The sequence below is a fragment of the Haematobia irritans genome, chromosome 5, assembly GCF_050003625.1.
Source record: "Haematobia irritans isolate KBUSLIRL chromosome 5, ASM5000362v1, whole genome shotgun sequence".
NCBI lineage: Eukaryota > Metazoa > Arthropoda > Insecta > Diptera > Muscidae > Haematobia > Haematobia irritans.
Genome location: NC_134401.1, coordinates 133,308,761 through 133,332,357, shown reverse-complemented (window position 1 = coordinate 133,332,357; position 23,597 = coordinate 133,308,761). Strand labels below are relative to the sequence as shown.

The following is a 23,597-nucleotide window of genomic DNA, read 5'->3' as shown; positions in this document are numbered from 1 at the left end:
TATATATGAGAGCTATATCTAAATCTGAACCGATTTGGATGAAATTTTGCAGACTTGAAGAGCGATGGAATAGATTAGCTTTTGCCAAATTTGGTGACGATCCGTTTGAAAAAAAGCGCAACGTGACCCCATTTGTCGAAATCGGGCGATACATATATATGGGAGCTATATCTAAATTTGATCCGATTTCTTCCAAATTCAATAGCGTTCGTCCTTGTACCCAAACAACTCGCTGTACCAAATTTCAATCAATATTTCTGATTGACCACTATGTGGTTTAGGGTATAATAATAACCACTTATTAATTGGCATCGCTTCGGATTACATTTACATACGCATGTCCTAGGAGGAAAGTACTTCTCCCCAGGCATACTTTCGGCCATAAAATAAGTAGTGCATTTAAAGCATATAATCACCTAATATGTAATGACTTATTCGTATATACACCAAAGCTTGCAAAATAACCACTTATTGTCTCAGGCAACCAAATCTCGAAAATATTGATTTCTATCGCCGATTACAATGGATCAAAATATGGCAAGTGGTGCTGTAATAGGAGAACTACTTGAATAGAAACGAATATTGTATAAATAAACAAAAAATCTAATAAATAATCTAAATAAGATTACACTCAAATTAATTTCACACTTAAAATAGAAATAAATGTAGGTTGTTTAAGGGAGTTGGATTCGTGAATTACGTTATAATATATCCAATTCACATAAGGTTCGAAATCTACTAAAAGTGGATTTTAAGTCTCTTTTTTATAAGGCAAATGGCATTTGAAATTTAGTTTAAGCGCATTTTGGAAGTGTAATGTGAATGAGGTATAAAAAAGCATTTATTTAAAACATAATATGATAATGTAATTAAACACAATTATTATGAAATATTTGTGATAAAAAATTCTTAACGGAAAAATCTTCAGAATTACCGTTACATTACATATTCTCGATTATGTGAATAATTATATTAACTACAACTGCCTAAAAATTTGAGAACAACTACCGAGAAGTATTTATTTTTGTCATTACAAGTTAGTCATTATAACTCGCCGCAATGTAATGCAACGTGTAATGACAGCTTTACTAATGAAATGTGATTACCTAGTTTTTGCTGGGGGGTGCCGCGCGAGCTCACATTTGACCAAAAACAATAACTTGTTGAGCGGTGTTTGCAGCTGTTAACTCGTAATACACCCGAGTTTTTCCTTGACATATGTGACAATGGAGGAAACATGGCTCCATCACTACACTCCTGAGTCCAATCGACAGTCGGCTGAGTGGACAGCGACCGGTGAACCGTCTCCGAAGCGTGGAAAGACTCAAAAGTCCGCTGGCAAAGTAATGACCTCTGTTTTTTGGGATGCGCATGGAATAATTTTTATCGATTATCTTGAGAAGGGAAAAACCATCAACAGTGACTATTATATGGCGTTGTTGGAGTGTTTGAAGGTCGAAATCGCGGCAAAACGGCCCCATATGAAGAAGAAAAAAGGGCTGTTCCACCAAGACAACGCACCGTGCCACAAGTCATTGAGAACGATGGCAAAAATTCATGAAATGGGCTTCGAATTGTTTCCTCACCCACCGTATTCTCCAAATCTGACCCACAGCGACTTTTTCTTGTTCTCAGACCTCAAAAGGATGCTCGCAGGGAAAAAAAATTGGCTGCAATGAAGAGGTGATCGCCGAAACTGAGGCCTATTTTGAGGCAAAACCGTAGGAGTACTACCAAAATGGTATCAAAAATTGGAAGGTTGTTATAATCGTTGTATCGCTCTTTAAGGGAACTATGTTGAATAATAAAAGCGAATTTTGACAAAAAAATGTGTTTTTCTGGGGACCGGGGACTTATCAGCCAACCTGTTATAAGAAATTTTGGCAAAATTTTATTTCTAAAAATTTAATTTCCATAAAAAATTTTGTCAAAATTTTCTTTCTATAGAAAATTTTGTCAAAAATTTATTTCTATAGAAAATTTTCTCAATTTTTTCTGTAGGTTAGGTTAGGTGGCAGCCCGAAGTATCAGGCTCACTTAGACTATTCAGTCCTTTGTGATACCACATTGGTGAACTTCTCTCTTATCAATGAGTGCTGCCGGATTCGATGTTAAGCTCAATGACAAGGGACCTCCTTTTTATAGCCGAGTCCGAATGGCGTTCCACATTGCAGTGAAACCACTTAGAGAAGCTTTGAAACCCTCAGAAATGTCACCAGCATTACTGAGGTGGGATAATCCACCGCTAACCATTGCACCACGGTGGCTCCCAATTTTTTTTGTAGAAAATGTTGTAAAAATTGTATTTCTATAAAAAATTTTGTCAAAATTGTACTTCTATAGAAATTTTTTCAATATTTTATTTCTATAGAAATTTTGTCAAAACTTTATTTCTATAGAAAATGTTCTCAATTTTTTCTGTAGAAAATGTTGTCAAAATTCTATTTCTATAGAAAATGTTATCAAAATTTTATTTCTTTAGGAAATTTTGTCAAAATTTTATTTCTATAGAAAATGTTGTCAAAACTTTATTTCTATAAAAAAAAGTTGTCAAAAATTAATTTCTATAAAAAATGTTGTCAAAAATTTATTTCTATAGAAAATATTCTCAAAATTTTATTTCTACAGAAAATTTTGTCAAAATTTTATTTCTATAGAAATTTTTCTCAAAATTGTATTTCTATAAAAATTTTTTTTCTATAGTAAATTTTCTCAATTTTTTTCTGTAGAAAAAAATTTATTTCTTTAGAAGATTTTGTCAAAATTTTATTTCTTTAGAAATTTTTTTCAAAATTTTATTTCTATAGAAAATTTTGTCAAAATTTTATTTCTATAAAAAATGTTGTCAAAATTTTATTTCTATAGAAAATGTTGTCAACATTTTATTTCTAGAGAAAATTCTGTCAAAATTTTATTTCTATTTTTTCAAAATTTTATTTCTACAGAAAATTTTGTCAAAATTTTATTTCTATAGAAATTTTCCCTTAAAATTGTATTTCTTTAGAAAATTTTCTCAAAATTGTATTTCCATAAAAATTTTATTTCTATAGAAAATTTTCTCAATTTTTTTCTGTAGAAAAAAATTTATTTCTGTAGAAAATTTTGTCCAAATTTTATTTCTATAGAAAATTTTCTCAAAATTTAATTTCCATAGAAAATTTAGTCACAATTTTATTTCTATAGAAAATTTGGTCAAAATTTTATTTCTATAGAAAATTTGGTCAAAATTTTATTTCTATAGAAAATTTGGTCAAAATTTTATTTCTATAGAAAATTTTCTGAAATTTTAATTTCCATAGAAAATTTGGTCAAAATTTTATTTCTATAGAAATAAAAATTTTATTTCTTTAGAATTTTTTTTTCAAAATTTTATATCTTTAGAATTTTTTTTTCAAAATTTTATTTCTTTAGAAAATTTTTTTCAAAATTTTATTTCTATAGAAATTTTTTTCAAAATGTTATTTCTATAGAAAGTTTTGTCAAAATTTTATTTTTATAGAAAATTTTATTTCTATAGAAAATTTTGTCAAAATTTTATTTCTAAAAAAATGTTTGGTCAAAAAAAAATTTGGTCAAAATTTTTTTCTATAGAAATAAAATTACCAATTCTCAATGAAACGTTAAACAATCTTTTGTAGAAGTCGAAAAGTCACAATTTTATCTGAAATAGTTTAACGTGATAACTGTGACAATGTATATGTAAATTCTCACTGAATATTAATCATTTTAATTTTCGAATATACTTTTAAAAATCAACCAGACCATATTTGCCTTTAAATATGGGAATCGACGTTACAGTCATAGCTTAAAATCCCCAGGGCGCATGAACCCTTCTGCCACAACTGCCACAATCTCCATGGGAGTTGCTTAGCAACGATCACTAGGCACACATAGCCAGTTCAACTTCAAGGGTTTTAGTATGAAAATAAAAACAAATCTGTAGTAAAGTGAATTTTGTGGAATCTTAAAAAGAAAACTAAGACACTACGATGTCCCTATTCAATGTTTGCAGTTGGTGGGAGTCACAATGTCCAGACTTGAATGAAAACTATGATGTGGCCAGTTTACTATGTGCTCGTTTTGGTTTGGAGGAACAAGAAAAGGACTATGTCATAGTGGGTTCACACACAGGCCAATTGAGTATTTATTATCCCAGTTATGAGCAAGATGCCAATGGTAATACCGTGGGTTATAAACCCACTGATTTACTCTTGGAAATTCAAACTGAAAATCCTATTCTGGGTGTATATGCAGGACGTTTTAGTTCGTAAGTATGCGGTGACACTTTCCAGAGTATATAAATCTGCTACTACAACTGCAACATTGATTACAGTAACAATCGCAAAGAGAATACCAATCAATTGGCCCTGCTACATCCCAATTCGTTGGTCATCTATAACATCGTCCATGTTAGTGGGGTAGCCGAACATGGGGCCCAGCTGAATTTACAACAACTCACCGAATATCGTTTTGCCCGTACAGCCTTTTCATTTTGCAAAGGTCACTTTGGCAAAGTTAAGGGTAGGGAATTCTTTTGTGTTGTCCATTTGGATGGTTCGTTGACTTTCTTCGAACAGGATGGTATATCGTATGAATGTAAATTTCCCGGTCATCGTGCATTGCCAACGCCAGTGGCTTATTGTGAGAGGACTGATTGTTTCTTTCGTCTGGCATCGGCTTGGAATTTGGAATGTTATACGTAAGTACAGAGTTTATGGACATTTTGTAATAATTGGGAAAAATTGAACTGGACACCAAAAAATTGAGGTAACAAAATCTTACAAACAATAAATGAACTGATGGACGTATATAAAGGTAGGCACATGTTCACGCTGATACACCCAGAGAAGGAATATGATCGCCTCAAAAATGTTATTTTTGGATGGTGACCATGTAACAGTCTCTCATATTGATACTGGTTTGTAGTCCCTCATTTGCAAATTTGCGGTAGTGAGTGTTGGATGTGCTCTTCATCCCTCAGAGACTTTGGTTTTTAATTTCCCCAATGACTGAAAAAATACGACTTGAAGTTCTTCCACTTAAAATTCGGTTTAATGAAACATCGGTTTGCAATTCCATCGACTAAGAATTCGGCCTGATTTGCTGTTTCTCCCCTGCAATTTGGTTCTGTAGTTTCTTCACTGAGAATTGGTAACACTGCAGTATGCAGTTTGCAGTCCCTTTTACTTGAGCTTTTGTAGCTGCTTCAATTCCTCCCAAACAGAAAATTCACAAAATTTTTAAGGCTAACATTTCCCTTACTGACAATTTGGTCTACATGTCTCCCACGAAATATTCGGTCTACTGACATTGTTTGTTTGCTACTTCTCCATTGCAACGTCAATGCCAAGTTTCCGTACTGAGTTGTCGGCCTACAGTTCCCTCACTAGGGCTTCGTTTTGCAGTTTCTGCATAAATACTTCGATCTTCAATTCTTCGATATGTAGTTCTTCGCATTCGGCCTGTAGTTCGTTTCGGCCTGTAGTTCGTTTCGTTTTCGTTTTGCAGTTCCTACATAGATACTTTGGTCTGCAGTTTCATCCCTAATACTCCGATATGTAGTTACAATAACAAAATTACTTCGTTCTATAGCACAGTTCTACAAAATTTCTACACAAACAACATTTTCAGAAATTTTCTAATAGAAATAAATTTTTGCAAAATTCCGACAAAATATTCTATAGAAATAAAATTTGGACAAAATTTTCTATAGAAATAAAATTTGGATAAAATTTTCTATAGAAATAAAACCTTGACAAAATTATCTATAGAAATAAAATATTGACAAATTTTTCTACAGAAATAAAATTTTACCAAATTTTCTATAGAAATAAAATTTTTACAAAATTTTCTATAGAAATAAAATTTTGACAAAATTTTCTATAGAAATAAAATTTTTACGAAATTTTCTATAGAAATAAAATTTTGACAAAATTATCTCTAGAAATAAAATCATGACAAATGTTATGATTTTGACTAAACTTTGTGTAGAAATAAAATTTTGAGAAAATTTTCTAAGAAATAAAATTTTGACTAAACTTTGTATAGAAGTCAAATTTTGACAGAAAATTTTCAATAGAAATAAATTTTTGACAAAATATTCTATAGAAATAAAATTTGGACAAAATTTTCTAGAGAAACAAAATTTGGACAAAATTTTTTATAGAAATAAAATTTGGACAAAATTTTCTATAGAAATAAAATCTTGACAAAATTATCTATAGAAATAAAATGTTGGCAAAATTTTCTATAGAAATAAAATTTTGACAAAATTTTGTATAGAAATAAAATTTTTACAAAATTATCTCTAGCAATAAAATTTGACAAATTTTTCTATAGAAATAAAATTTTGACAAAATAATTTCTAGAAATAAAATTTTGACAAAAATTTCTATAGAAATAAAATTTTGACTAAACTTTGTATAGAAGTAAAATTTTGACAGAAAATTTTTAATAGAAATAAATTTTTGACAAAATATTCTATAGAAATAAAATTTGAACAAAATTTTCTATAGAAATAAAATTTGGACAAAATTGTCTACAGAAATAAAATCTTGACAAAATGATCTATAGAAATAAAATTTTGACAAGATAGGAATAAAATTTTGACAAAATTTTCTATAGAAATAAAATTTTGATAAAAATTTTCATAAATATAAAATTTTGATAAAATTTTTTATAAATATAAAATTTTGAGAAAAATTTGTATAGAAATAAAATTTTGAGAAAATTTTCTATAGAAATAAAATTTTGAGAAAATTTCTATAGGAATAAAATTTTGACAAACTTTCCTATAGGAATAAAATTATGACAAAGTTTTCTATAGAAATAAAATTTGGACAAAATTTTCTATAGAAATAAAATTTTGACAAAATTTTCTATAGAAATAAAATTTTGACAAAATTTTCTATAGAAATAAAATTTTGACAAAATTTTCTATAGAAATAAAATTTTTAAAAAATTTTCTATAGAAATAACATTTTTACAAAATTTTCTATAGAAATAAAATTTTGACAAAATTTTCTATAGAAATAAAATTTGTACAAAATTTTCTATAGAAATAAAATAATGACAAAATTTTCTATAGAAATAAAATAATGACAAAATTTTCTAAAGAAATAAAATTTTGATAAAATTTTCTATAGAAATAACATTTTTACAAAATTTTCTATAGAAATAAAATTTTTACAAAATTATCTCTAGAAATAAAATTTTGACAAATTTTTCTATAGAAATAAAATTGTGCGAAAATTTTCTCAGAAATAAAATTTTGACAAAATTTTCTATAGAAATAAAGTTTTGACTAAACTTTGCATAGAAGTAAAATTTTGCAAAATTTTCTATAGGAATAAAATTTTAACAAAATTTTCTATAGAAATAAAATTTTAACTAAATTTGTATAGAAGTAAAATTTTGACAGCAAATTTGTAATAGAAATAAATTGTTGACAAAATATACTATAGAAATAAAATTTGTACAAAATTTTCTATAGAAATAAAATTTGGACAAAATTTTCTATAGAAATAAAATTTTGACCAAATTTTCTATAGAAATAAAATTTTGACAAAATTTTGGATAGAAATAAAATTTTGACAAAATTTTCTAAAAGAATAAAATTTTAACAAAATTTTCTATAGGAATAAAATTTTGACAAAATTTTCTATAGAAATAAAATTTTCACAAAATTTTCTACAAAATAAAATTTTGACAAAATGTTCTATAGAAATAAAATTTTAACAAAATTTCCTATATAAATAAAATTTTGATAAAAATTTTCATAAATATAAAATTTTGATAACATTTTTTAAAATTTTGAGAAAAATTTGTATAGAAATAAAATCTTGACAAAATTATCTATAGAAATAAAATGTTGACAAATTTTTCTATAGAAATAAAATTTTTACAAAATTTTCTATAAAAATAAAATTTTGACAAAATTTTCTATAGAAATAAAATTTTGACTAAACATTGCATAGAAGTAAAATTTTGGCAAAATTTTCTATAGGAATAAAATTTTGACCAAATTTTCTATAGAAATAAAATTTTGACTAAATTTTCTATAAGAATAAAATTTTGACAAAATTTCCGGTAGTAATAACATTTTGACAAAATTATTTCTAGAAATAAAATTTTGACAAATGTTTCTATAGAAATAAAGTTTTGACTAAACTTTGTATAGAAATAAAATTTTGAGAAAATTTTCTACAAAACAAAATTTTAACAAAATTTTCGATAGAAATAAAATTTTGACAAAATTTTCTATAGAAATAAAATTTTCACAAAATTTTCCACAAAATAAAATTTTGACAAAATGTTGTATAGAAATAAAATTTTAAAAAAATTTCCTATATAAATAAAATTTTGATAAAAATTTTCATAAATATAAAATTTTGATTAAATTTTTTATAAATATAAAATTTTGACAACATTTTCTATAGAAATCAAATTTTTAAGAAATTTTCTATGGAAATAAAATTTTGCCAACATTTTCTATAGAAATAAAATGTTGACAAAATATTCTATAGAAATAAAATTTTAAAAAAATTTCCTATAGAAATAAAATTTTGATAAAAATTTTCAAAAATATAAAATTTTGATAAAATTTTTTATAGATATAAAATTTTGAGAAAATTTTCTATAGGAATAAAATTTTGACAAAATTTTCTATAGAAATAAAATGTTAACAAAATTTTCAATAAAAATTTAATTATGACAAAGTTTTCTACAGAGCAACAGTGCTGACTATTAAATTGTTGGGAAGGTTGATATTTCGATTTTTTTTTTCAGATTTGGAAAAGTCGGGGTTTCGACTTTTTAAATGATTGAAAAAGTCGGTAGGTCTCAATTCCGTTCCGTGGTTAAGTATTGTGGCTGCCCGATATTTCAGGGTCACTTAGATTATTCAGTTCATTGTTATACCATGATGGACTTGTCTCTCATCAATGAGTGCTGGCCGATTATATGCTTACATCAATGACAAGGAACTTCCTTAGGAGAGGATATTTCTGAAAAAGTTTTTGATGTTTGGTCGAAATTGCTAACCATTGCATCACGGTAGCATCCTGTGAATAGTCTAAGTGTCCTAAACGATCGATTTCCCATTATACCTAACCAAATTATCGATTTCCCCACTAAAACTTCGGTCAGTAATGTCTTCACTGCGATTTCAGGTGACAGCTCATCACTGAGATTTCAATGCATTAATATTTTGTCCGCACTGATCCTTTCCTTTTTGCAGGTTTTCAGTTTTCCACAGAAATGTCGCCTTAATCCCCCATAGACTTCGGTTTACAATACCTCCACTGACTTTGGTGAATAGCTGAGACTTTGAACTGTAATTCTTCTAATCTGTAACTCCAACACTGCTACTTCGTTTCCCAAAGTCCGACTTTTTCAAATGTGACTCTTTCGATATATTCACATCTTCACATTATCTTAAATCATATTCAAATTGTTTGTTTTGCAGCTATCAGGACCTCTCTCATTCCTCAATTAATAAATCCCATTATCAACCTATATGGTCGGTGTGTTTGGGGGAAGGTATACTGGATATGAGTGTAGTACAAGTAAAGGCGTAAGTCCATCAAAGAATCATAATCTAACCATAGAAATTAAATATCTTTCACATTCAGAGATTACGCTTCCATAATGATATTGGGAGAACGGAATTTTATATGCATCTCGGATACTGGAAAAGTCGAATTTATACTCAAATTGGATTATGCCCCAAAATGTTTTCATTCCTTTGTGGTTGGCTATTACTGGGGTAGGTAATGTCACAAACAATAATTAACCCTTTTCTAATAGAATCCCCTCCCTATTCGTTCTAGAGCCCACAGCCCGTTTGGTCACCATCATTGTTTCGGAATCATCAAAAGTGTTCATCTATGAGAATGCCAATATAATGTGGGCTGCCCAATTCAAACATGAATCCCCAGTAGCCATACAAAGATCAAATCTTATGGGTTTGCCGGGAGGAATTGTTACCTTGGGCCCGAAGGGTAAATTACGCATAGGTTATCTTGGTTCAGATCCCTATATATTTCAAGTCCCCCCTTTGAATATGGAGGAGCTTACATTTAAACAAGCCCATGATGAATTTATGCAATTGGAGCAAGAAATTAAGGAAGCCACTGACATTCAAGATATGAAGGCAATCAATGATAAGGCCTATAATGATGTCCAAATCATGTTCTCCATCGAACAGACCACCAATGATGATGCTGATACCATGTTAATGGATATTCCTGCCCATGTTACTCTCAAAGATCTTCCCGTGTGTTCTGGCCAACTAAAGTGGCAGACAAAATGTGATTTAGCAGAACTTCAAGTGGTCCTAAATCTACCCGATGGCATTAAATGTTCCCAGGATTCGCTAACATATACAAATATTCAGGCAGGCTTTAAGGAAACAATGGAATTGGATTTCTACACATGTGATTTGTTACATATTCCTACAGCTCGTGTAGATGCTATAATCTCGTTTATCTCCACCAAGGGAATTCCCAGAGTAATACAAAAATCGGCCTTCTTACCTTTGAATATGTTTTTCAAGACACGACAACCTCAAAAAGCTGCTGCCATTAAGTTGACATTCAATATAAGTGGAAATGAGAATGCGGTGAAGTTGACGAATTTCTTTGCGGAATTTCTAAGTTGGGAGTCAGATGTTCAAGCCTTGGGATTGGTTCTTCTAACTACAGCCGATGAAAGTCAAGAGGAAATCATAACGATAGTAGCAGCAAAAAATTCCAATCGCATAAGGTAAGGCACTAAAGACAGAGAATAATCTTTTATGGGAAACTTTATTGGTTTAGTGATACCGTTCCAAGAGAAAAGTGTTTGTGGAGACGATGATGACCTTATAAAACAACCTTTACGAATGTGCCATTCTTTCCTTTTTCTTTTAAGATCCCTTTCTCCTACAAATATAATTTCCTCCCAAACGAAATTTTTATCAACATTTATTTTCGCGGTAGGTTAGGTCTAGTGGCTCACTCATACGTGGCTCACTCTCAATGATTGCCACCAGCATTACAGAGAGAGTGATTGGCCAGTATAATATATTCGACAATTTCGAAGGAATTGTAGATGCCTGAATGGCGCAGCCCTTCCGTCCGTCCGTTTCTATGTAGTTGGCCGTCCAGTGTACACATGTGTGTGATGAAAATTTCAAATCCTGGTAGCGTGAAGACCACTTTTTGTTCGAATGAAAATTCTACTTTTCGTTTTTTTCATAATTTGAAAAACTCATATTCAAAGTCAATTCTTCGACTTTTTCGAAATTGGGAAATTTTCACTTTTCGACTTTTGCAATAATTAGGTCGACTTTTTGACCAGTTACCTTCACGGAAGAATTCTACCATAACTGGTAGATTTTCTACTGTTTGATAGGTTGGTAGAATTCTTGGCAGATTTCGCAAAATATTCCTCTCCACCTAAGAGGTACTTCACAAATTTTCTATAGGAAAAAAATTTTGACAAAATTTTCTATAGGAATAAAATTTTGACAAAATTTTCTATAGGGATACAATTTTGACAAAATTTTATAGGAATAACATTTTGACAAAATTTTCTATAAGAATAAAATTTTGACAAAATTTTCTACATGAATTAAAATTTGACAAAATTTTCTATAGGAATAAAATTTTTACAAAATTTTCTATAGGAATAAAATTTTTACAAAATTTTCTATAGGAATAAAATTTTGACAAAATATTCTATAGAAATAAAATTTTGAAAAAATTTTCTATAGAAATAAAATTTTGACAAAATTTTCTATAGAAAAACTTTTGGCAAAATTTTCAATAGAAACCAAAAACTGCGAAATAAAATGTTTTATTTAATCGTTTTTTGGTAAAATTTTCTTCAAAATTTTGGTAGATTATTTTTGGATCGAGTGGCAACCGTGGTTGCATTTCGAGTTTTGTTTTCTTAAAATCCGATAAATTGATTTTAGTCACTACCAAAATTCAATTGCTTTGACCAAATTTCCAAAGTCATCTTTATTTTACGAATAGATTTACGAAAATTCTATTTCGGACTTTTATGTCCTTAGTTTTAGCTAAGAGACTCATATAAAAGACCCATTTTGGGATATTTTCCCTCTAGCAATGTATCCGTGAATATAATTTGCAATAGAAATATCCTTGAGGAGATATAAATAGCATTAAATAGCAAAAGCGAAACTAACCAAGTGGCAACATTGTTTTATATAACCAGCCTAAAAGTATGCACTAGATTATATGACAAGCTTTAGAGATTTTTTATAACACACAGTAAAAATCATAGATAGTCAATAATAAAATAAAATTTGTTCCAAAATCTACTTTGTTACAATAATGGAAGTATATACGGCGTGAGTTCGGCAAGCCAGACCGAATTTTATGTTCCCTCCACCATGGGTTGTGCAGAAAGAAAGACTACCATAATCGAATTATTTGGGTAGCGATATCAGATGCCAATGGCAACGTATTTGAAAACTTCTTAAGATTGTTTTCTAACCTATACGTTACTCCATATACAGTGTATGTTAGACGAAAAAGGCAGATTAAACATCTATCTAAGCCAATTCGATTAATTTATAATGAACCGGATCGGATGAAATTTGTTCCTCCATGAGACTTCAAAAGTCAAATTTGAGGATCGGTTTATATGGGAGCTATATATAATTATGAAGCGATATGGACCAAATTTACATGATTAAACTGACATCATGTAACAAATTTTAACTGAATCGGTTAAAATTTCTCTGATTCGGAAAAATTTTATTTCTCTAGAAAGTTTTATCAAAATTATATTTCTATAGAAAATTTTATTTCTATAGAAGGTTTTGTCAAAATTTTATTTCGATAGAAAAATTTGTCAAAATTTTTTTTCTATAGAAAAATTTGTCAAAATTTTATTTCTATAGAAAACTTTGTCAAAATTTTATTTCTATAGAAAATTTTGTCGAAATTTTATTTCTATAGAAAATATTGTCAACATTTTATTTCTATAGAAAAATTTTTCAAAATTTTATTTCTATAGAAAATTTTGTCAAAATTTTATTTCTATAGAAAATCTTATCACAATTTCATATCTGTAGAAAATTTTGTCAAAATTTTAATTCTATAGACAATTTTGTCAATATTTTATTTCTATAGAAAAAATTTTCAAAATTTTATAGAAAATTTTGTCAACGTTTGGTTTCCTTAAAAAATTTTATCACAATTTTATCTCTATAGAAAATTTTGTCAAAATTGTATTTTTATAGTAATTTTATTTATATATAAATCATAAATTCAAAATTTGATTTCTATAGAAAATTTTGTCAAAATTTGATCTCTATAGAATATATTGTCAACATTTTATTTCTATAGAAAAATTTGTCAAAATTTTATTTCTATAGAAAATTTTGTCAAAATTTTATTTCTATAGAAAATCTTATAACAATTTCATATCTGTAGAAAATTTTGTCAAAATTTTAATTCTATAGACAATTTTGTCAATATTTTATTTCTATAGAAAAAATTTTCAAAATTTTATAGAAAATTTTGTCAACGTTTGGTTTCCTTAAAAAATTTTATCACAATTTTATCTCTATAGAAAATTTTGTCAAAATTGTGTTTTTATAGTAATTTTATTTATATATAAATCATAAATTCAAAATTTGATTTCTATAGAAAATTTTGTCAAAATTTGATTTCTATAGAAAATTTTGTCAACATTTTATTTCTATAGAAAAATTTGTCAAAATTTTATTTCTATAGAAAAATTTGTCAAAATTTTATTTCTATAGAAAAATTTGTCCAAATTTTATTTCTATAGAAATTTTGTCAATATTTTATTTCTATAGAATATTTTGTCAAAATTTTATTTCTATAGAATATTTTTGTCAAAATTTCATTTCTATTTAAATTTTGTCAAAATTTTATTTTTTTAGAAAGTTTTGCCATAATTTTTATTTCTATAGAAAATTTTGTCAACATTTTATTTCTATAGAAAACTTTGTGAACATTTTATTTCTATAGAAAATTTCGACAAAATTTTATTTCTATAGACAAATTTGTCAACATTTTATTTATATAGAAAAATTTATCAAAATTTTACTTCTATAGAAAAATTTGTCGAAATTTTATTTCTATAGAAAATATTCTATAGAAAAATTTGTCAAAATTTTATTTCTATAGAAAATTTTGTAAAATTTTTATTTCTAAAGAAAAATTTGTCAAAATTTGATTTCTATAGAAAATTTTGTCAACATTTTATTTCTATAGAAAAATTTGTCAACATTTTATTTCTATAGAAAAATTTGTCAAAATTTTACTTCTATAGAAAAATTTGTCGAAATTTTATTTCTATAGAAAATTTTGTCGAAATTTTATTTCTATAGAAAATATTCTATAGAAAACTTTGTCAAAATTTTATTTCTATAGAAAATTTTGTCAACATTTTATTTCTATAGAAAATATTGTCAACACTTTATTTCTATAGAAAAATTTGTCAAAATTTTATTTTTATAGTGAATTTTGTCAACATTTTATTCGTACAAAAAATTTTGTCAAAATATTATTCGTATAGAAAATTTTGTCAAATATTTATTTCTATAGAAAATTTTGTCCAAATTTTATTTCTATAGAAAATTTTGTCAAAATTTGATTTCTATAGAAAATTTTGTTAAAACTTTATTTCTATAGAAAATTTCGACAAAATTTTATTTCTATAGAAAAAATTGTCAAAATTTTATTTCTATAGAAAATTTTGTCGAAATTTTATTTTTATAGAAAATATTGTCAAAATTTTATTTCTATAGAAAATTTTGTTAAATATTTATTTCTACAGAAAATTTTGTCCAAATTTTGTTTCTTAGAAAATGTAGTCAAAATTTTATTTCTATAGAAAATTTTGTCAAAATTTTATTTCTATAGAAAATTTTGTCAAATATTTATTTCTACAGAAAATTTTGTCCAAATTTTATTTCTATAGAAAATTTAGTCAACATTTGATTTCTATCGAAAATTTTGTCAAAATTTTATTTCTACAGAAAATTTTGTCAAAATTTTATTTCTATAGAAAATTTTGTCAAAATTTTATTTCTATAGAAAATTTTGTCAAAATTTTATTTCCATAGAAAATTTCCTATTACAGTCTATCTTCTTGTTTAAGGTATTAGCCCGTTATTCAGGCTAACTCCATTGTGACACCAAAGGTGGCAACCTACTACGTTGCCACTCGTGCCAAAAAGAATGTACCAAACTTTCAGGAAAATTTTACCACAAATCTACCAAATTTAAAAATATCATTTTTTTTAGTTTTCGACCATATTTTTGTAGTTATTTTAAAAATTATTGGAACAATTTTGTTTCAAAATTTGATTTGTATAGAAAATTTTGTTAAAATTTTATTTCTATAGAAAATTTCGACAAAATTTTATTCCTATAGAAGAATTTGTCCAAATTTTATTTCTATAGAAAATTTTGTTAAAATTTTATTTCTATAAAAAATTTCGACAAAATTTTATTTCTATAGAAAAATTTCTCAAAATTTTATTTCTATAGAAAAATTTTTCAAAATTTTATTTCTATAGAAAATATTGTCGAAATTTTATTTTTATAGAAAATATTGTCAACATTTTATTTCTATAGAAAATTTTGTCAAATATTTATTTCTACAGAAAATTTTGTCCAAATTTTATTTCTATAGAAAATTTAGTCAAAATTTGATTTCTATCGAAAATTTTGTCAAAATTTTATTTATACAGAAAATTTTTCCAAATTTTTTTTCTATAGAAAATTTTGTCAAAATTTTTTTCTATAGAAAATTTCCTATTACATCAAGTCTATCTTCTTATTTGTAGTATTAGCCCGTTATTCAGGCTAACTCAAAAGCTCAGTCCATTGTGATACCAAAGGTGGCAACCTACCACGGTTGCCACTCGTGCCAAAAATAATCTACCAAAATTTTAACAAAATTTTACCACAAATCTACCAAATTTAAAAATATCATTTTTTTTAGTTTTCGACCATATTTTGGTAGTTATTTTAAAAATTATTGGAAAAATTTTGTTTTAAAATTTGATTTCTATTGAAAATTTTGTTAAAATTTTATTTCTATAGAAAATTTCGACAAAATTTTATTCCTATAGAAAAATTTGTCCAAATTTTATTTCTATAGAAAATTTAGTCAAAATTTGATTTCTATAGAAAATTTTGTTAAAATTTTATTTCTATAGAAAAATTTTACTTCTAAGAAAAATTTGCCAAAATTGTATTTCTATAGAAAATTTTGTTATTTTATTTCGATAGAAAATTTAGTCAAAATTTGATGTCTATCGAAAATTTTGTCAAAATTTTATTTCTATAGAAAATTTTGTTAAAATTTTATTTCTATAGAAAATTTTGTCAAAATTTGATTTCTATAGAAAATTTTGTAAACATTTTATTTTTATAGAAAATTTTGTCAAAATTTTATTTCTATAGAAAATTTTGTCAAAATTTTATTTCTATAGAAAATATTGTCGAAATTTTATTTTTATAGAAAATATTGTCAACATTTTATATCTATAGAAAATTTTGTCAAATATTTATTTCTACAGAAAATTTTGTCCAAATTTTATTTCTATAGAAAATTTAGTCAAAATTTGATTTCTATCGAAAATTTTGTCAAAATTTTATTTATACAGAAAATTTTGTCAAAATTTTATTTCTATAGAAAATTTTGCCAAAATTTTTTTCTATAGAAAATTTTGTCAAAATTTTATTTCCATAGAAAATTTCCTATTACATCAAGTCTATCTTCTTATTTGTAGTATTAGCCCGTTATTCAGGCTAACTCAAAAACTCAGTCCATTGTGATACCAAAGGTGGCAACCTACCACGGTTGCCACTCGTGCCAAAAATAATCTACCAAAATTTTAACAAAATTTTACCACAAATCTACCAAATTTAAAAATATCATTTTTTTTTAGTTTTCGACCATATTTTGGTAGTTATTTTAAAAATTATTGGAAAAATTTTGTTTTAAAATTTGATTTCTATTGAAAATTTTGTTAAAATTTTATTTCTATAGAAAATTTCGACAAAATTTTATTCCTATAGAAAAATTTGTCCAAATTTTATTTCTATAGAAAATTTAGTCAATATTTTATTTCTATAGAAAATTTTGTCAAAATTTTATTTCTATAGAAAAATTTTACTTCTATAGAAAAATTTGTCAAAATTTTATTTCTATGGAAAATTTTGTCAAAATTTGATTTCTATCGAAAATTTTGTCAAAATTTGATTTCTATAGAAAATTTTGTCAAAATTTTATTTCTATAGAAAATTTTTGTCAAAATTTTATTTCTATAGAAAATTTTTGTCAAAATTTTATTTCCATAGAAAATTTTGTCAAAATTTTATTTCTATAGAAAATTTTGTCAAAATTTGATTTCTATAGAAAATTTTTGTCAAAATTTTATTTCCATAGAAAATTTTGTCAAAATTTTATTTCTATAGAAAATTTTGTCTAAATTTTATTTCTATAGAAAATTTTGTCTAAATTTTATTCGTATAGAAAATTTTGTTTTTCATCTTACTCTCGAAAACATTACATTCAATTTCAGAATCCAATCTGACTATCTGGAAACATTTCCCTTAATTTTGGAACGTTTAGTTGAAAAATCCTCAGAACTTCAAAACTCTGAGCCACCATTGCAAAAACCACCAAAAAACCAACAAATAAAGAATGTCCTCAAATCAACACCATTTCTACCAGCTCAGCCAATACTGCATAGGATTGATGTTCATCATGAGACTCAAGAGAATATAAGGAAACAAGCGGTAAACAAAGATAAATATCTTATTTTTCCAAGTTTTTGTAACATCTGCCAATTAATCTCTACAGTTGGAATTGGATGAATTGTGGCAAAAATTTAAGGATCTTCAAAGAAAATTGCAAGAAAAATCCGAAGATGAACCCAAAGAGTCATTGGTAATGCAAATCGAAGAGAATTATGATCATCTCATAGCCGAGGGTGATAAACTTGTGGAAATGCGCAAGGATGAGTTAAGGTATTTATGCAAGTTGCCTTGAAGTATAAAATCTGAATTATGATGGAATATTTTAGGCAAAGATGTGATTTATCCTGTGCCCTGGTGGTGGCTAAAATTATTATATCCTCTCTGAATCTAGAGGAGAAAATTGTCAAGGTAGCAAATTCTGTTTTAGCTACACCCGCTGAAGATTGGACTGAATTGGTAAGCCGGTAGAATTTTATAAACCCTGGTAAAATTTTTGATTTGATATGTGCCCTTTCAGAGTTGGGAAGAATCCATGTCGGCAGGCATTGATATGCTGCATCACTATGGTCCTTTGAATCGTTCGAAAAATGCCTCCACCATGGAAAATAATATGATCGATGCCCCATCCAATCAGAATTCCTTCGATTATTCGCGTTTTCGCAAACATTTTGCCACATTTTTTGATCGTATCATCCGTTTGGCTTTCAATGATGCCAAAGTTGCAAATATGACCGAGATACAAATAGAACCCCAACCCGTTGCTCAAAAAGCTGAAGTGGAAGCAGCTCCAGATGTTAGCACTGAAACATGGCATGACATTTTAAATGTCAAACCAATGCAAACCGCCACGGGAGCTGTTAAACGTTTAAAACCCTATCAGAAATCATGTACTCTGGAAGCAGTAGAAGATGACGATGAGGAAGAGGCCGATGATGAAGATGCTGAAGATTTACGTAAAATGGGCTATAAAAAGGAATACGGTTGCAAGGAAACCAACAACAACAACAATAATAGCAATGATCCCGAATGGCTTAATGAGGATTTCAAACTGCCGTCATCGGATGAATTATTCAATGATTTGGGTATATGGTGGTAGAGAGATGGAGAAACTTGAATGATTCGATAGATATAGCTTTTTAAAATTAAAAAAACATATTGTCATTAAAATAAAGTACATGTGATGTCCAAAATATTGATTTCCTATTATACCAAGTCTATCTTCTTGTTTATAGTATTAGCCCGTTATTCAGGCTAACTCAAAAACTCAGTCCATTGTGATACCAAAGGTGGCAACCTACCACGGTTGCCACTCGTGCCAAAAAGAATCAACCAAAATTTTAAGAAAATTTTACCACAAATCTACCAAATTTAAAAATATCATTTTTTTTTAGTTTTCTATCATATTTTTGTAGTTATTTTAAAAATCGTTGGAAAAAGTTTGTTTCAAAATTTTATTTCTATAGAAAATTTTTTCAACATTTTGTTTCTATAGAAAAAATTGTCAAAATTTTATTTCTATAGAAAAATTTGTCAAAATGTTATTTCTATAGAACATTTTTGCAAAATTGTATTTCTATAGAAAATTTTTGCAAAATTTTATTTCTATAGAAAATTTTGTCAACATTTTATTTCTATAGAAAAATTTTTCAAAATTTTATTTCTATAGAAAATTTTTGCAAAATTGTATTTCTGTAGAAAATTTTTGCAAAATTTTATTTCTTAAAAATTTTTTGACAAAATTTATTTTCTATAGAAAATTTCTTCAAAATTTTATTTCTTTAGAAAATTTTGTCAAAATTTTATTTGTATAGAAATCAGAATTTCAAAATTTTAATTCTATAAAAATGTTGCCAAAATTTTATTTCTTAGAAAATTTGGTCAACATTTTACTTCTATAGAAAATTTTGTCAAAATTTTATTTCTGTAGAAAGATTTTATTAAAATTTTATTTCTATAGAAAGGTTTTGTCAAATTTTTATTTCTACAGAAAGATTTAGTCAAAATTTTATTTTTTAAAAATTGAAGAACCTGTTAGTTGGAGAGGAATATAAATTATATGAAATTTGAAGAAAATTTTACCACAAATCTACCAAATTAAAATAAAAAAAATCTGTTTTTTAAGTTTTCGATCATATTTTTGTAGTTATTTTAAAAATTTTTTGAAAATGTTTGTTTCAAAATTTTATTTATATAGAAAATTTTTTCAAAATGTTATTTCTATAAAAAATTTTGTCAACATTTTATTTCTATAGAAAAATGTGTCAAAATTTTATTTCTATAGAAAATTTTGTCAACATTTTATTTCTATAGAAAAATTTGTCAAAATTTTATTTTTATAGAAAATTTTATTTCTATAGAAAATTTTGTCAAAATTTTATTTCTATATAAAATTTTGTAAAAATTTTATTTCTATAGAAAATGTTGTCAAAATGTTATTTCTATAGAAAATTTTGTCAAAATTTTATTTTTATAAAAAATTGAAGAACCTGTTAGTTGGAGAGGAATATAAATTATATGAAATTTGAAGAAAATTTTACCACAAATCTACCAAATTTAAAAATATCATTTTCTTTAGTTTTCGAACATATTTTTGTAGTTATTTTAAAAATTGTTGGAAAAAGTTTGTTTCAAAATGTTATTTATATAGAAAAATGTGTCAAAATTTTATTTCTATAGAAAATTTTGTCAACATTTTATTTCTATAGAAAAATTTTTCAAAATTTTATTTCTATAGAAAAATTTGTCAAAATTTTATTTCTATAGAAAATTTTTGCAAAATTGTATTTCTGTAGAAAATTTTTGCAAAATTTTATTTCTATAGAATTTTTTGACAAAATTTAATTTTTATAGAAAATTTCTTCAAAATTTTATTTCTATAGAAAATTTTGTCAAAATTTTATTTGTATAGAAATCAAAATTTCAAAGTTTTATTTCTATAGAAATTTTGCCAAAATATTATTTCTTAGAAAATTTGGTCAACATTTTATTTCTATAAAAATTTTATTTCTATAGAAAGTTTTTGTCAAAATTTTATTTCAGTAGAAAGATTTTATTAAAATTTTATTTCTATAGAAAGGTTTTGTCAAAATTTTATTTCTGTAGAAAGATTTTGTCAAAATTTTATTTCTATAGCAAATTTTGTCAAAAATTTATTTCTACAGAAAATTTTGTTAAAATTTTATTTTTATAAAAAATTGAAGAACCTGTTAGTTGGATATGAAATTTGAAGAAAATTTTGCCACAAATCTGCCAAATTTAAAAAAACAAAAAAAAACTTTTTTTAAGTTTTCGATTATATTTTTGTAGTTATTTTAAAAATTGTTTGAAAACGTTTGTTGTCAAAATTTTATTTATATAGAAAAATTTTGTCAAAATTTTATTTCTGTAGAAAGGTTTTGTCAAGCTTTTATTTCTATAGATCATTTTAGCAAAATTGTATTTCTATAGAAAATTTTTGCAAAATTTTATTTCTACAAAATTTTTTTTAGGATCCCTTCGAATCGACAATTGCTTATTAAATACTTGCTTACTTTACACTTGTCATCAAAAGAAAAAAATTGAACCCAGCAACCAATTTAAAAAATTCAAAATTTTTTTTTGCTTTTCAATTTCAATATAAGTATCATTCGAATTTAAATTTTTTATCGGTTACAACATATTTGTGATAATTTTTATTTTTTTCCTAATAAATTTAAAATCTATTTAACGCGATGGAAAAATCTTCAAATCCATTTTTCCTATATATAAACGATTGTCGTCAAGAGGAGGAAAATCGTAATTTGGATGCAATAACCTTGGCAAAAATAGCTGGAGAAAATTGGCGGAAAATGACGTTAAAGGAACAGAAAATCTATCAGGATATGGCGATGCAAAATAAAATGGAAAAGAATGAAATGGTTGATGCTTCCGGAAGACGAAGAAGAAGGCGTTCACAACAATCTGCAAGTAAGTCGGCAGAAATGGGAAAACCTAGACGTCGCCGACGTAGCAGCCGGAAATCTGCAAGTTCCAGATCCCGAAGCCGATCCCGTCGAAGTTAAAGAGTTGGGAAATTTTGGTAATAAAAATTAATGGATCATAAAAATTGTATAAATGATTTTTTTTGCATGTATACTAAAGAACACGTCTTAAACAAATTGTCAATTTTTTCGAATTTTTTTTTTTTCGAAATTTTTTTATCCAAATTTTTTATATAAATTTAAAAAAATAATTTTTTATAAACAATTATTAATTTTTTAATGGGCGTTTCGTGAAAAAGTTTTTTAAAAAACCTACAAATTTTATTTCTAGAAAATTTATCCAATTGTTATCATAGGGCGATAAAAAGTGGACAGAAAATAGCTGGGGTCTATCGATATAAAATTTTGGCAAAATTTTCTATCGAAATAAAATTTTTAAAAAATTTTCTATAGAAATAAAATTTTGACCAAATTTTCTATAGAAATAAAATTTTGACACAATTTTCTAAAGAAATGAAATTTTGACAAAATTTGCTATAGAAATAAAATTTCGACAAAATTTTCTATAGAAATAAAATTTTGACACAATTTTCTAACGAAATAAAATTTTGACAAAATTTTCTAACGAAATAAAATTTTGACAAAATTTTCTATAGAAATAAAATTTTGACAAAATTTTTTATAGAAATAAAATTTTGACAAAATTTTCTAACGAAATAAAATTTTGACAAAATTTTCTATAGAAATAAAATTTTGACAAAATTTTTTATAGAAATAAAATTTTGACAAAATTTTCTATAGAAATAAAATTTTCGCAAAACTTTCTATAGAAATAAAATTTTCTATAGAAATAAAATAGAATATAGAAATAAAAATTTCACAAAATTTTCTATAGAAATAAAATTTTGGCAAAATTTTCTATAGAAATAAAATTTTGACAAAATTTTCTATAGAAATAAATTTTTGACAACATTTTCTATAGAAATAAAATATTGACAACATTTTCTATAGAAATAAAATTTTGACAAAATTTTCTAACGAAATAAAATTTTGACAAAATTTTCTATAGAAATAAAATTTTTTATAGAAATAAAATTTTGACAAAATTTTCTATAGAAATAAAATGTTGACAACATTTTCCATAGAAATAAAATTTTGACAAAATTTTCTATCGAAATAAAACTTTGACAAAACTTTCTATCGAGATAAAATTTTGATAATTTTCTACAGAAATAAAATTTTGACAATTTTCTATAGAAATAAAATTTTGGCAAAATTTTCGATAGAAATAAAAGATTCACAAAATTTTCTATAGAAATAAAATTCTCACAAAATTTTCTATAGAAATAAAATTTTGACAAAATTTTCTATAGAAATAAAATTTTGACAAAATTTTCTATAGAAATAAAATTTTGACAAAATTTTCTATAGAAATAAAATTTTGACAAAATTTTCTATAGAAATAAAATTTTGACAAAATTTTCTATAGAAATAAAATTTTGACAAAATTGTCTATCGAAATAAAATTTTGATAAAATTTTCTATCGAAATGATATTTTGACAAAATTTCCTATAGAAATAAAATGTTGGCAAAATTTTCTATAGAAACAATATTTTGACAAAATTTTCCATAGAAATAGAATTTTGACAAAATTTTCTATAGAAATAAAATTTTGACAAAATTTTCTATAGAAATAAAATGTTGACAAAATTTTCTATAGAAATAAAATTTTGGCAAAATTTTCTATAAAAATAAAATTTGGCACAATTTTCTATAGAAATAAAATTTTGACAAAATTTTCTATAGAAATAAAATTTTGGCAAAATTTTCTATAGAAATAAAATTTTGGCAAAATTTTCTATAAAAATAAAATTT

At 25.4% G+C, this 23,597-nt stretch overlaps 2 protein-coding genes across 2 annotated transcripts; both read left to right on the top strand.

Moving 5' to 3' along the window:
* The first annotated feature begins 3,912 nt into the window (after positions 1–3,912).
* Positions 3,913–18,952, top strand: BBS9 (Bardet-Biedl syndrome 9). Its single transcript, XM_075309001.1, has 9 exons — positions 3,913–4,267; positions 4,334–4,699; positions 9,467–9,574; positions 9,633–9,766; positions 9,831–10,764; positions 17,585–17,801; positions 17,866–18,032; positions 18,089–18,218; positions 18,280–18,952. Exons 1-9 carry the CDS (start codon positions 3,990–3,992, stop codon positions 18,856–18,858), a joined length of 2,913 nt encoding a protein of 970 aa, XP_075165116.1. The 5' UTR covers positions 3,913–3,989; the 3' UTR covers positions 18,859–18,952.
* A 2,425-nt stretch (positions 18,953–21,377) lies between these two features.
* Positions 21,378–21,986, top strand: LOC142237626 (uncharacterized). The gene has a single exon (XM_075309000.1). It carries the CDS (start codon positions 21,473–21,475, stop codon positions 21,800–21,802), a length of 330 nt encoding a protein of 109 aa, XP_075165115.1. The 5' UTR covers positions 21,378–21,472; the 3' UTR covers positions 21,803–21,986.
* Positions 21,987–23,597: the final 1,611 nt, after the last annotated feature.

Coding starts and splice junctions, on each gene's coding strand:
- BBS9 (XM_075309001.1), top strand. CDS start 3,990: ATGTCCCTATTCAATGTTTGCAGTTGGTGGGAGTCACAATGTCCAGAC. Junction 4,268..4,333: donor TATGCAGGACGTTTTAGTTC/GTAAGTATGCGG, acceptor CATTGATTACAG/TAACAATCGCAAAGAGAATA. Junction 9,767..9,830: donor TGTGGTTGGCTATTACTGGG/GTAGGTAATGTC, acceptor TATTCGTTCTAG/AGCCCACAGCCCGTTTGGTC.
- LOC142237626 (XM_075309000.1), top strand. CDS start 21,473: ATGGAAAAATCTTCAAATCCATTTTTCCTATATATAAACGATTGTCGT.